The sequence below is a fragment of the Pongo abelii genome, chromosome 16 (assembly GCF_028885655.2).
Source record: "Pongo abelii isolate AG06213 chromosome 16, NHGRI_mPonAbe1-v2.0_pri, whole genome shotgun sequence".
NCBI lineage: Eukaryota > Metazoa > Chordata > Mammalia > Primates > Hominidae > Pongo > Pongo abelii.
Window position 1 is genome coordinate 81,813,692 of NC_072001.2, and position 14,392 is coordinate 81,828,083.

General features: G+C 43.2%; 1 protein-coding gene across 2 annotated transcripts in view; it reads left to right on the forward strand.

The window, feature by feature from the left end:
* The first annotated feature begins 1,219 nt into the window (after window positions 1–1,219).
* IREB2 (iron responsive element binding protein 2) overlaps window positions 1,220–14,392 on the forward strand; it is a 62,080-nt gene continuing 48,907 nt past the window's right edge. The window contains exons 1-2 of one of the 2 annotated variants that reach the window (XM_024232583.3): window positions 1,220–1,454; window positions 2,893–2,982. In XM_024232583.3, the coding sequence (XP_024088351.1) occupies window positions 1,436–1,454; window positions 2,893–2,982 (109 nt within the window). In that variant the 5' untranslated portion in view covers window positions 1,220–1,435. Of the gene's footprint in view, window positions 1,455–1,508; window positions 1,955–2,892; window positions 2,983–14,392 lie in introns of those variants that run through there. The other variant, XM_024232585.3, reaches the window with a different exon arrangement.

The following is a 14,392-nucleotide window of genomic DNA, read 5'->3' on the forward strand; positions in this document are numbered from 1 at the left end:
CATATTAACTAATAACTGAAGTCAAAGGAAGCGTGAGATGGGCCAGGGAAAATGGACAGAGGGAGGAGGTACAAGGCCAGAGCCCTGGGACACATTTAATGTCCAATACATTTTTTTTTTTGAGACAGGGTCTTGCTGTGTTGCTCAGGCTGGAGTGCAGTGGTGCAATCATGGCTCACCACAGCCTCAATCTCCTGGGCCCAAGTGATCCTCCCACCTCAGCCTCCTGAGTAGCTGAGACTACAGGTGCATGCCACCACACCCAGCTAATTTTTAAATTTTTTTTGTAGAAATGGGGTCTCACAATGCTCTGTTTGGTCTTGAACTTTTCAGCTCAAGCCATCCTCCCACTTTGGCCTCCTAAAGTGCTGGAATTACAGGCAAGAGCTACTGTGCCCATCAAGTGCCCAGTACATTTAAAAGCTGGGCGGAGGAAGAGGTCTGCAGAGGAGCCTGAGATCAAGCACCCTTAGGAGAAGAAAAAAAAAGTAGAGTGTGAGGTCACAGAAGGTAATGGAAGAGTATTTTTCAACAATGGGAGAGGACTAGTCAAGATTGAGATATGTGAGATTAGAAAGTGGAGTTATAGCTGGCCTTGGCTAAAGGCATTTCTGGGAGTGGAAGCCAGACTGGAAGAGGATAAGAAGTGGGTGGGGGAGAGCGAGTATGAGCGACTCTTTCTGGTAAGTTGCCGCCCACAGGCGACAATGCTGGGTAGGTGCAGAACACAGGGACCGGAGGAGCTGAGGTGGAGGGATGGAGAGGCTTAAGCAGTGTTAACCGCCACTGGGAAGAAGTCGGCAATTGCGGAAGCTACGGGAGGGTAAGAAAAAATTCATTCAACAGTTGAGCACCTCCCACGCGCCCGATCAGTATGGCCGCCCCCACTTGAAAACACGCGTGTGGGCCGCCCACGTCTGACAAGTTAATGCAAGGCTTTATAGTTAGGGGAAAGCGGTTCTCCTTGAGCTCTTTCTCCTAGTAGTTCCGATTCCGACCCTGACTCCGACAGACACCTTGCGGGAACGGATACACCGCTCGAATTCATGACCCCAATAGAAAACTTAAGGCCGCAACTAAGTAACGGATCGCTGCGAAGGCCAAACTAGCCACGCCAACGCCACCGCTGGAGCCTCCCCAGCGCTCCTCCCCCGCTCGCGAGAACAGCGGGGACGGCGCGAGAAATCGCTTTCTGGTTAGCTCCGCCCCTTCTCTTTCTTTGTTTTCCTGTCCGACGATCTCGCGGGAGTTAGGCGACAAATCCCGCGAGCGCAGACCCGGGGCTGGCTCTGCGGCTCTCGCGATATTTGCGCGAGCCTGCTTCCTTCTTTCCTCCCTTGCCAGTCCGCCTGTCTTCCTCCCCTTCTTCCCTGCCCGGCCTCCCCCTCCTTCCCCCGCTGGCCCCCTCCCCGGAGGGATAATATGGTCTCCGGCGATGGACGCCCCAAAAGCAGGTCAGTTTCGGGCCTCCGAGCTGGGTCTGGCAGTTGGAAACGCGCGCTGCCTAGGCGCCGAATTCCTTGCTTTTCTCGCCTGGAGTCGCTCGGCAGGCGCCCAGGCCCTCGGGGCTCGGGTTGTGCTCCCCTCGGGGCCTGCCTGCTGGGCCGCCCTTTGAGCCTAGGCCGCGGAAGCTGGGGCTCCCGATCCCCACCCTCCTGCGCGACCCCCGCAGGGCGGGCCGCCCCACCGCCGGCCTTGACCCGCACCCCTCTCTCTCCGGTGGCCGCTGCCTGCTGCCAGCGGCTTCCTGGCCCCCGTCAGCAACACCAGGGGCAGGGAGAGGCCCACCGTCTTCTCCTGCCCGCCCCCCATTGGCGAGCGATGAAGGCGGGGGCCTGCGTCTCCGTGTTCGGGTCTCACGCAGCTAGATGTTGATTCCACGGTCCAGCCTAAGGCCCCTCAGTCTCTCTGTGCCTCTGGAAGCCGAATGAGGGGCAGTCAAGGTTGAACATTGGTCAGTCAGTTCTCCGACCATTTATTGCACCGCTGTCTCCTCCCCCGTCCACCTCCCTTTACAAAAAAAAAAAAAAAAAGAGAAAAAAATACTATTCATTCTGAAAATGGGCTGTGCTTATGTTTTCTCCTTTTGGATGAAAACCTTAACAATGTTGAGGGTCCTGCCCACCCACCGCTATGAGTCTGCACAAAAGATCTGAAGGTTCTTTTCAACCTCAAGGCTGCCTCCCCACCACTGCCCCCTAGAATGTTGGGAGCTGAGGCACATTTAAATGAGACCTCTGGATCTTTGACTTTGTAGTTCAGCTTCAGTTCGTGCAAAACCAGAAGACTTGTCTCTTTCAGGGAGAATATGCTAATTTCCTAGAGAGTCTGTTACTTTTATTTTCAGTACTAAGCCCTGGTAAGGACTTAACTGAGAAGTTTTTTTGTTTTGGTTTATTGAATGCGCTGTAAAAATCCGTCTTTTGGTTTTTATTTTTGATCAGTCCCTCTAATGTTAATTGTGGAATTCACAAATTCTTGTCTGCAGTTTTCAAGACATGTCTTTCCAAAACGTCCCCGTGGATTATTTAAATCATTCTTATTATCCCTTTCCAGGTATTCTTAACACATTTCAGGAGTGAATTATCTTACTAGTTTTTACTTGACAAATTATGGTTTAGAGCTATGCTGTCCAGTGTGGTGGATACTAGCCCTGTGTGACTTTAAATTAATCAAAATTAAATAAATTAAATTCAGTTCCTCAGGCACGATAGCCATATTTCAGGTGCTCAATAGCCACACGTTGTTAATGGCTACTTTTCTGGACAGCTCAAACATAGAATATTTCTACCACTGCAGAAAATTCTATTGGATAAAGCTAGTTTCCAGGTATTTTCAGTTGAATAAAACATTTTGTTGCTGCGTTTAATGAAAATATAATTTTTTTTTCAGGATACGCCTTTGAGTACCTTATTGAAACATTAAATGACAGTTCACATAAGAAGTTCTTCGATGTATCTAAACTTGGAGGCACCAAGTATGGTAATGTTGCTTTACATTTTCTTGGGTTGGTTTAGTCTCTAATAATGAAAATGCATTTGTCAAGCTGAGCTGAAGAAATGTTAAATGTATTTCCACCGTATTGTAACAGGTACACCTACACATACCTATACCATTTTAAAAACTCTTGGGACAACTTTTGTTCAGGGAAGATGTAGGCCCACACCTTAACTTCTCATTTAAAAATCTAAGTTAATTAAGCACTAGTTTTTTCCCTCAAAGAAACCAATAATGCAATTTTCAAACTTTTTTTTTCTTGTTTTTGTGAAGACAGGGGTCTTGCTATGTTACCCAGGCTAGTCTTGAACCCCTGGGCTCAAATAATCCTCCTGCCTCTGCCTCCTTAAGTTTTGGGATTACACATGTAAGCTACTGCGCCTGGCCTAATGTGATTTTTAGAAAAACCTGACTGACTGATGATAATTCTACACCAATTAAATGTATATTTTACTTTCTCTTTTCTTTTCTTTTTTTTTGAGACAGTCTTGCTCTGTTGCCCAGGCTGGAGCACAGTGTCATGATCATAGCTCATACAGCCTTGAACTCCTGGGCTAAAGCAGTCCTGCCTCAGCCTCCCAAGTAACAAGGCCTACAGGTGCATGCCAACACATTTATATAAAAACATATTTTTATATTTTTTGTAGAGTTGGGGTCTTGCTGTGTTGCCCAGACTAGTCTCAGACTCCTGACCTTAAGTGATCCGTCTGCGTCAGCCTCCCAAAGTATTGAGATTACAGGCCTAAGCCACTATGCCTGGCCTATTTTACTTTGTCAAATGAACAGTGCCCACATCTATTCTTTTTGCCATCTGTTGCATAAGAATCACCAACAGGACCCATTGATTTGAGTTGTTCTGAAGTATTGGGCATGGTTTGCCCCAACCTGCACACCTGCAGTTTTGGCAGACATTCTCATTCACCTTATCAGGGTCAAACCTTTCTCTGTGGTCTCAGAAGAGTGAATGTGGGTGACCTATAGGGCATTGAATGGAAGTTTTGACTTTAGTGACAGTTGAATAACTTTCTCAATTAGGCCAATAGAGAGACCTATTTAGAAGACTGATTATTCTTTGTGAACTTTTCCATGACAATGACATGAAAAGATAAATTGAATGCCACATCTGTTGCAGTCAGTTTTGGAAGGAGCTTTAATCTTGTTTTTTCTTGCATTATTTAATTAAGACGATTGTTCTTGTGATTTTTCTGTAGATTTTGAGGAATTTAAATATTCTTGACTGCTATGTGCAATATTTTTTGTGTATTGTGAAATACAGCTATTTTGGAGTATCTTAAAGAATCCCCATTTTAGAATAAGGCTGTCGTTTAAAAATAAACAGTTTGCCAAAATGAGAGCAATATCCTTTACCTTGCATGTTTAGCTGCAGTGATTTGTGTGGATATGTTTGTTAAAAGAAGTTGGTCATTTTCTTAATGATGTATGTCTTTCACATTAATTTTATCCCTTCACTGATGATGAGTTTGCATTAATTTTGAAAAGAAACAGCTAGATTGATCGTTTACAAGAATAGTCGTTTTATTTCCCATTTACTTCTCCAAAATGATCTAGTGATACTGGCTTGGAAGTCTTTTAACCCAGATTTCATAGTTTAATAAATTAAAGGAGCACATAAGATGTTTTGAAAATTGAGTATAAATACTTTGTGTATAATCTGTAGAAATGTGCTTACTTGAAGATGACCTAAATTTCTCAAATTTAAGGAATCAGTAGGAAACTATCAAAAACAACTGTAAAATGCATTGAAAGGGAATGATTGATAATCTGAAAGTTAAATTTTCCCTGGGAAATAAGTTGTCATGGGAATTTGTACATAACTGTATAGAGTACATGTGTACTTAACATAATTCCAGAATTACCAGTTTTTATAACCATGATAAATGTAATAATAGAATAGCTGTGACTATAAATACTTTCAAAACAGAAAGTTGGTTTTTATGTGGGGTCAGTACCCCGGTTTTTATTTTATTTTATTTTACTTATTTTTTTGAGACAGGATCTTGCTCTGTCACCCAGGCTGGAGTGCAATGGTGTGATCTCAGCTCACTGCAGCCTCTGCCTCCTGCGTTCAAGCGATTCTCGTGCCTCAACCTCCCAAGTAGCTGGTACTATAGACGTGCATCACCACACCCAGCTAGTTGTAGAGACGGTGGTTTTACCATGTTGGTCAGAGTGGTCTCGAACTCCTGACCTCAAGTGATCCACCCACCTCAGCCTCTCAAAGTGCTGGGATTACAGGAGTGAGCCACTGCGCCCAGCCCCTCCTGCTTTTTTAATAGAGTGCTTATTATGAGAGGTTATTAAGTAATAATTACTTAAGTAATTTACTAATAAGGAGTAAAATTTGAAGAATTGACTTTGAAAGAAAGGAACAACTTAGGTAGGAAGTATTTGGTTGTTTAACCTTAGAACAAAAAATCCTTATTGCATTTTTGAAAGGATCAGATTGAATTGCCTCCTAGACATATGCTTACAAGAAGACATTGCTTTGGTAGTCACCAAGGTTCAGAGCCAGTCTTCTCCACCTCCATTCCACATTTTGATGCCTGCTAGGTTGAGAATGACTGTTGTAATGAGTAACGATTAATGAAGGGAATGGATTCTATCCCTCATAAATGTTGCAGAGTAAAGATAGTTGAGAAACACTGTTCTAAGCTCCATGCTAACTATGTCAGGGATGCCTACAGCTGCAAGGACCTGAAAACTTGCTGTCTAATGACTTTAAGAAATAGGAGTTTATTTTTCTAATGTAACGAAGTGTGGAGATTGGCAGACTGGGGCTGTGCAGCACCAATCTCAGCAAGGATCTAGGCTCGTCCTTTCTTCCCGTTCTGTTTTTATTCATTTGGTTGCACCTCCAGGCATTATGTCCATGTTCCAAGCAGCTGGAGGAGCAAAACAAAAAGAAAAGCCCTCTCCAGGGGCTTTTGCCTCTTTGGCCAAAGTATCAGTGGCTACTCTTAGCTTCAAGAAGGCTGAAAGATGGAATAATCAAGGTCTTCTCTTACTCATGGGGGATATGTTCCAAGACCCTCAGTAGACACCTGAGACTGTGGGTAGTACCAAACCGTGTATGTACTGTTTGGTATATATTTTTTTCCTATACATACATAGCTCTGATAAAACTTAATTTATAAATGAGGCACAGTAGAGATTAACAATAGCTAATAATGAAATAGAACAGTTATAACAATGTACTGTAATAAAAGTTATGTGAATATGGTCTTTCTCTTTCAAAATATCTTATTGTGCTGTTCTGCAGGTAACTGAAACCACAGAAAGCCAAACCATAGATAAGATGGGGTACTGTATTTTACCTTTACATCTTTTACAATAGAGAAAGGAAAGGGAGAAGTGGTTGGGAGTGGGTGGTGAGTGAACCAGCCTAGTCTATCTGCGTTACCAACCTGATGCCTTCTCTTATTCTGACTTTAGATAGAGTTCAACACAGATTATTTGATTTCTGCGTTTTTACTGCCATTTTATCCTTTTGCTTTCCAAATTTATACTCACAGTATCTCTGTGGAAGTGGGCACATCTTAGACACTGATTACATTTTGATCTTGTATGATTTCGCTTGTGGGGAATCTCTCTTGTTATTTTATTTATTTTTTTTGTTTTGTTTTGTTTTGTTTTGTTTTTTTGAGACAGAGGCTCGCTCTGTTACCTACGCTGGAGTGCAGTGGTACGATCTTGGTTCATTGCCACCTCCATCTCCAGGGTTCAGGTGATTCTCGTGCCTCAGCCACCCAAGTAGCTGGGACTACAGGTGTGTGCCACCACATCCGGCTAATTTTTTATTTTTAGTAGAGATGGAGTTTCGCCATCTTGACAAGGTTGGTTTCAAACTCCTGACCTCAAGCAGTCCTCCTGCCTTGGCCTCCCAAAGTGCTGGGATTACAGGCGTGAACCACTGCACTCAGCCAGTTGTGGGGAATCTCTTTAATATTCTGGAGCTGGCTGCTGTCTGGCACTCCAGTGTGCTGACTAGAAACATGTCAAAATCTAGGTAGTCTCAAAATGTAGATTTTTAGTAACTCTTAAAAAAAAAATTGTAAAGATGAAGTCTTACTGTCACCCTGGCTGGAGTGCTCTGACATGATGATAGCTCACTGGAGCCTGGAACTCCTGAGCTCAGGAGATCTCCCACCTCACCCTCTCAAGTAGCTGATTTGGGTGACTCTCTTAAGTAGATCTCTGAATTTGAAACTATTGCTATTTTTGAGGAGAGGAGAAATCAGTATTGTCTCCATGTATGTTGGAGGACAGTCAACATCAGAGAATTAGAATGAACAGCATAATGGAAACATGAATGACTATGTTGAATGAAGGGGAAGACGGTGGAGAGACTGGCCTGGCTGGAGTGAAAGGTAGTTTTGAGAGAGTACCTGTTACTGGGCAACAGGGCCTCTGGTGGTGTGAAGCCCCCAGGCACCCTTTATCTCAGGTCATCTTATTCACCCTTTCTTTTGTCCTTCCTGTCTGCTTGCCTTTTTAACCACAGTACTGCTTAGTCCTCCAGTAGAGACGGGACTTAGTGTCCAAATCCTACCTTGCAGCCTTTGAAAGAAAATCCTGTATTTAATTTTTTAGGAGAGTTTTTATCATTTAGAAGAATCACAAAAAGACAAGAACATTGCAGACGGTACAGAAAGTCTAATTTTTATGTGTATACAAAAATATATGTAAATATGCTACTTTTAATAAAAATAAAGTATATGTTGTTTTGTAACCCTTTTTTTCACTTAATATATCATGAACATGTTTCCATGTCATTGAATACAGGTATCCCTTGCTATCTGAATCTGAATCTATTTGGTTTCTAAGTCAGGGAGCATGAGTTCAGGTAGAAAGGGATACCTGTACTTCTCTGTAGCTTCTAATAGCTGCGCAATATTGCCTGTATGAATGCATTGTGGTTTAGTTAACAGACCTTTGAATATTGAGGCTGATAGTAACTTTTCTCTATTTATAAATAAACTTTGTATGTGCTAATACTTACATTTTTGTGCAAACTTATCATTATATAGAATTGTTGGATTGAAAGTATGTTATTTCCTCCACCCCATCACACACTTTTATTTTTATACTTTTACTATTTACTGTTGGTTCCAGTCTTTTTTTTTTTTTTTTTGAGACAGAGTCTTGCTCTGTTACCCAGGCTGGAGTGCAGTGGCACAGTCTCAGTTCATTGCATCCTCCACCTCCTGGGTTCAAGTGATTCTTCTGCCTCAGCCTCTGGAGTAGCTGGGATTACAGGCCCATGCCATCACACCCTGCTAAGTTTTGTATTTTTAGTAGAGACAGGGTTTCGCCATGCTGGCCAGGCTGGTCTTGGAACTCCTGGCCTCAGGTGATCCACCTGCCTCGGCCTCCCAAAGTGTTGAGATTACAGGCATGAACCACTGCACCCGGTCTGGTTCCAGTCTTTACCTTGGACTGTAAAGAACAAAAACTCACTCAAGTAAAAAATAGGTTGCAGTTTCCAGACATCCAAAGACAAAGGAAGAAAGCGTAGTCAAGTTTCAGGGAACCAGAATTTCTAAGCCAGAGGCAGTGTTCTGTTTGTCACTTGAAGGCTGCCTGGTTTCCTTATTTTCTGTTTCTTTTTGAATATCCAGTCTTCCATCTCTACAGCCTACTTTACTTACTCATTTTTGTATAATGCCCAATATGGCCACTGCTGACCATTCTTGTATGTTATGACTGGATTACTAACCGGTTAAGACTGTACCTCTAGGTGACTCTTTTACTTGTTTTGTTTTGTTTTCTCCCTCAGGGTCTTGCTCTGTTGCCCAGGCTGGAGTGCAGTGGTTCGATCATGGCTCACTGCAGCCTGGACCTCCCGGGCTCGAGTGATCCTCTTGCCTCAGTCTCCCAAGTAGTTGGGACTACAAGCACATGCCACCATGCCTGGCTAAATTTTAAATGTTTGGTAGAGACAGGGTCTCCCTACATTGCCTAGGCTGGTCTTGAATTCTGGCTTCAAGTGATCCTCCTGCCTCAGCCTTCCAAAGTGCTGGGGTTACAGGTGTGATCCATTGTATCCAGCTCACCTGTTGTTTTAACCTATTTTGACAGCACTTGTCAGGAGTCTATTGCCGGTCCGGTGATCTTGCTGGTAGAGACACAAATCTGTTCATCTTGTCTTTTATGTGGACTCTTGAAAAGACTGGGTTGGTAAGCAATGTAACAGTTTGCTTGTAATTTGTACACATAGTACAACTTTCCAAGGATTACCTTTACCTAACATCATCCTACTAGTCCATGTATAGCCATGTGCTCACCAACCCTCCACATTTCAACTTTGCTTTTATTGCCGATTTCTATTCTAGATTTGGCCCTTTTGGTTCCAAGGAACAGACACTAGCTCGAGTGAAGAAGGATTTATTGTAATGATACAGCGCTCCCTAGGCCAATGAAATGTGGCTGTCTCTCAAGAAAATGGTGGTAGCCCAGAATTAAGGAAGTTGTTTATTATTTTCTCTTAGGAGCTTCAGATTTCTGCCCTGTTCCACTCTTCTGCTTCCTCCACTTCACTATAGACAAGCCTCCTCTGCCCGCTCACTTTGTACATGGCCTCAAATGGCAACTTCAGTCCCTAGCTTAGCTCTTAACTCCTTTCCAGTTCAGTCTGTGTCCTGATTACACATTTCTGAGAGGTGAATCTCATTGCCCCAGTGTCTCCTTTCTCACAAGACTTTTGGTCATCAGCCTACCAGGGGATTGGCTTTTGCTTCGCTGCTATAGCCAAGGAGGCCACAGGCCACTGAGAACTGTAGCAGTTTGGACAGGCACCATGAAGGACATCTGTTGTATTGTGTTAGCAAATAATGCCAGTTTACATGCTTACCAGTAGTGAATGAGAAGAATATGTGTTTCTGCACCTTCATCAATAGTAGATATTATTTTTCTTGTTGGCTCAATTTCTGTCAGTGAATGAAGCGAAGAAAAAAAAACTTTCTTCTACGTTAAATTGGGGGGTTTATTGTGAAAATTGGAAGGAAATAAGGAAATTGAGGGGATTTGATTGCGTGGTCAGATCAGACTCTGTTCCCTTCAGTAGGCATGCGTAGAGCCCATGATTCTGGCTCAGCTGATTTTCCCTATTTCTGCTTTCCTTTCTCTTTTCTTTCTTTTTTTTTTTTTTTGAGACAGGGTCTCTCTTTGTTACTCAAGCTGGGGTACAGTGATGCAGTCATAGTTCACTGCATCTTCAACCTCCTGGACTCAAGAGATCCTCCCATCTCAGCCTCCCACTACAAGCAGACACCACTACAGCTGGCTATTTTTTTTTTTTTTTTTTGGAGACAGAGTCTTGCACTGTCACCCAGGCTGGAATGCAGTGGCGCTGTCTCGGCTCACTGCAACTTCCGCTTTCCAGGTTCAAGCAGTTCTCCTGCCTCAGCCTCCTGAGTAGCTGGGATTACAGGTGCGTGCCACCACACCTGGCTGATTTTTGTATTTTTAGTAGAGATGGGGTTTCACCATGTTGGCTAGGCTGATCTCAAACTCCTGAGTTCAGATGATCCACCTGCCTCGGCCTCCCAAAGTGCTGGGATTACAGGGGTGAGCCACCACTCCCGCTCTAATTTTTTTTTTATCTTTTATAGAGACAGGAGTCTCCTGAACTCCTGACCTCAAGCAGTCTTCCTACCTTTGCCTCCCAGTGTGCTAGGATTACAGGCGTGAGCCACCATGCCCGGCCCATTATTCTGCTTTTCTTTTTCTCTTGGTTCTTCTTTGTTTCCATCTGTTTTCTGCCTTCTCCCTAAGTCAAGTTCAAGGTATCACAGAACAAGGCTGAGGCAGCCTATTGGACGTGACATTTGTGCTTGGCTAATTCCCTATGCCACTGGCCAGACTGTGAATTGGTTGTCTGTTGGAAGGCTGGCTCCAGGTCCCAGCTATTCATGCCAGGATGGCAAGGCTACACAGAGCCTACCAGCAATTGGTATAGAAGGAACTTTTTAGAAAGAGGGCTGTGGTATAGGCATTCTGAGGACCTGCCAGTACAGGTGAAAAAACAAAATCTTACGCAGGAATCTGTTTTGTTTTCTGCTTCCTCAGACTCTCTCAATGGCTATGTATGTATGTATGTATGTATGTACTTATGTATTTATTTATTTGAGACAGAGTCTTGCTCTGTCATCCCGGCTGGAGTGCAGTGGCATGATCTCAGCTCACTGTGACCTCTGCCTCCTAAGTTGAAGTGATTCTTGTGCCTTAGCCACCCAAGTAGCTGGGATTACAGGTGCACGCCACCACACCTGGCTGATTTCTATATTTTTAGTAGAGATGCGGTTTCACCATGTTGGCCAGGCTGGTCTCGAGCTCCTGGCCTCATGTGATCTGCCCGCCTCGGCTTCCCAGAGTGCTGGGATTACAGCCGTGAGCCACCGCGCCGGGCCCAATGGTAATATATTTTAAAAGAGAGGAAAAAAAAGGTCAGAATTTATTTATTTATTTGAAGAGACAGGGTCTTGTTCTGTGGAGGTCAGACTTTCTTTATTGGAAATCAGCCCTATCCCGCCTGGTTCTGGTTAGAGACCGAAACACTTACTTGACTCTAGTCAGACATAGGCATGGGTTAGTCCTGTTACCAGGCCTGATGTGATTACAGGGCCTTCTAGAACAGCTTCCTTATCTTTTCTCCAGGCCCCTAGCCTTCAACAGGGTTAGCTTTACCCTGTAGCTATGCTGGCTGGTTTCTGCTCTGGTTTCCTAGCCCCCTTTCCCAGTCTGGACTCCAAAGATGCAATCTCTTTGAGCGCTTTTGGCAGGCCTAGAGAACCTGTGGCTTCAAAGTCTTTCCCCCTTCCTTCAGGCTGATGGGTTTCTCTGTTACATTTAGTTATCTAAAGCCTGCTTATTAGAGTACTAATATTCCCCATGGGTAATTTCTTCACTACTGCTTGAACTTGGAATTTTCCATTTTTGCAAATAACAAAACCCTTTTACTTCAGTGTGCTGCTTCATGATAAGCAGGGAAGATAGTTTTAAATCTGTCATGTACAGATAATACAGATAAGGTTAAAAATCTGAGTAATTTGCCTAAGGTCACAACATATCTTCTAGGTGAGGAAACTTAGTCTTAAATTCATATCTTCTGATTTCAAGACCAACACCTTTTCTTTCCAATACCATTCTGTTTCCCGGGTTAGTAATGTCAGTAATAAAAAAAAAGTTTTTTAAGTATTTGTTGAGTATGTATTTACTGTATCCAGTTCTATAAGCTCTGTTATACACTTGGCCAAGGTCCCACAACTAATTACGATTACCTACTAAGTGGTGGAACAGAAGCATGAACAAAAATCTTGATTCCAAAACCTATGCTTATAAAAACCTATTACAGCAGGGGTTGCAAGCTCGTGCTTATAGGGATCAGAGAGGCAACAAAAACAAGTGAAATGTTCTGCTGGGAATTGTGTGGCAAACAGGAAGGCACATGTCCTATATAGAGAGGTAGGTGCTTACTGAGTTCCAGCAGAAGTATAAGGTTGGTATTATAAAGTTTTCTGATTGAAAGACCTGTAGTTTTTTAAATGTTGGCAGTTAAATTTAAAATATTAAAACTCTGCAGAACAAGCAAAACATGTCTACAAGCCAGCAGACATGAAACAGAGTTTGTGACCTCTGTACTGAGAGATACACTGTATTTTCTGATCTTTGCAGCAGCTATTTAGCCTTGAATAGTAGAATCTGCGGTCTTGGGAGCCTTGGTTTGCCTTTCATCGGATGCTTCCCCTATACAAATAGCAGACCTCAGCATTTTTTTTTCAGAGCCTGAACCACCTATTGGATCTTCCACTAAGTAACTGATCAAAAGGATATTTATTGTTATCAGCTTATTGTAGAAGTGTGTTAACACGAATTACTATACTTAACCAGTTTAAATTACCAGCATCCCGGTTCCTCCATGGTGTTTTTAATTACCTGTCCTTAAAGGGTTAGCTTTATGGATTCATAGAATTCTAGAAATTCCTGATTAGAAGAGGCAGACGTAATCCAGTGCATTTTTTTTTTACTTGTTGCATGAGTCTCTCAACAACATCATTTAATTTATTGAGCTAATATTTATTGAGTACTTGTATATTTCTAGCAAATGAAAGATGGCTAAGATAGTATCTGTGCTAAAGAAAAGACGTGGTTTAGTAATGGGGACATACATGGAAAGTATGTGTGAAGTACAGTACTATGTTGTAGCAATTTGGGTCCAGTCAGGAGATAGAAACCACATAACAGGTTAAACAGAGGAAGCTTAATATACATAATTATTAACTATGGTAAGAGTAATTATAACACAGGAAAATTGTATATAGTACTGTAGGGCTAAGGGAGAATACCCAAGGAAGGACAAACTTGGAAGAGGTTCAGAACTCACTGGAATAGGTGTGGGTTGGCCCACAGATAACAGAGAAGTATATTGGTTTTGGCCAGGTTGGAGCTGGTCTGGAGTTGCTGGGTAGGCAGTAGGCCACCCTCTGGAGTGCAGGCAGGGGATCTGATGATCAGGAACTAGTGTTGTGGGCATGCGTTGGGAAAACAGATGCTGGTAGGGGGCAAGAGCCCTTCAGAGCTCATGGGCCATGTCGGGGCTTGCAGAAGGAGTGACAGCTCAATATGTGACCTTCGAGGCAGCTTATAGATGTAGTCCACGTGCTGTCAGAGCAGCAGGCCTTCTTTACGGGGGTGCCTCATTCCAGGTACTGGCACAGGCAGGATGCCTTCAGAGCGTACAGCTATGTAGGAACTCCAGCTCCTAAGTTGAGAGGGCTGTGGTGATATTAACAAATTTGTGTGTGTGTGTGTGTGTGTGTATTTTAATATACAATGTAATGGTGTCCACATTTGGAAGTTCTGCATAACTTGATGAACTCTTATTTCTCAAAGACCAATAATGTAATAAGCAGAATGGTAGAATCTTATTTCATTCAAATCTTGCTCTGTTGCCCAGGCTGGAGTGCAGTGGCGCAATCTCGGCTCACTGCAACCTCCACCTCCTAGGTTCAAACGATTCTCCTGCCTCAACCTCCCGAGTAGCTGGGATTACAGGTGCCCACCACCACACCTGGCTAATTTTTTGTATTTTTAGTAGTGATGGGATTTCACCATGCTGGCCGGGCTGATCTCAAATTCCTGCCCTCACGTGATCCACCCACTTTGGCCTCCCAAAGTGCTGGGATTACAGGTGTGAGCCACCGTGCTCAGCCTTCATTCACTTTTGAGGACCTTTTTGCCAAATGTACACATTTGAATAACCATAGTTTGGCAGTTCCTTCAAGTGAAAAACTGTTATTTAAAAAAAAAAAAGCTTAATTTTAGCTTGCAGCTCAATCATACAAGAGTTTTTCTGCAAGCAACTGATGTACTTTGG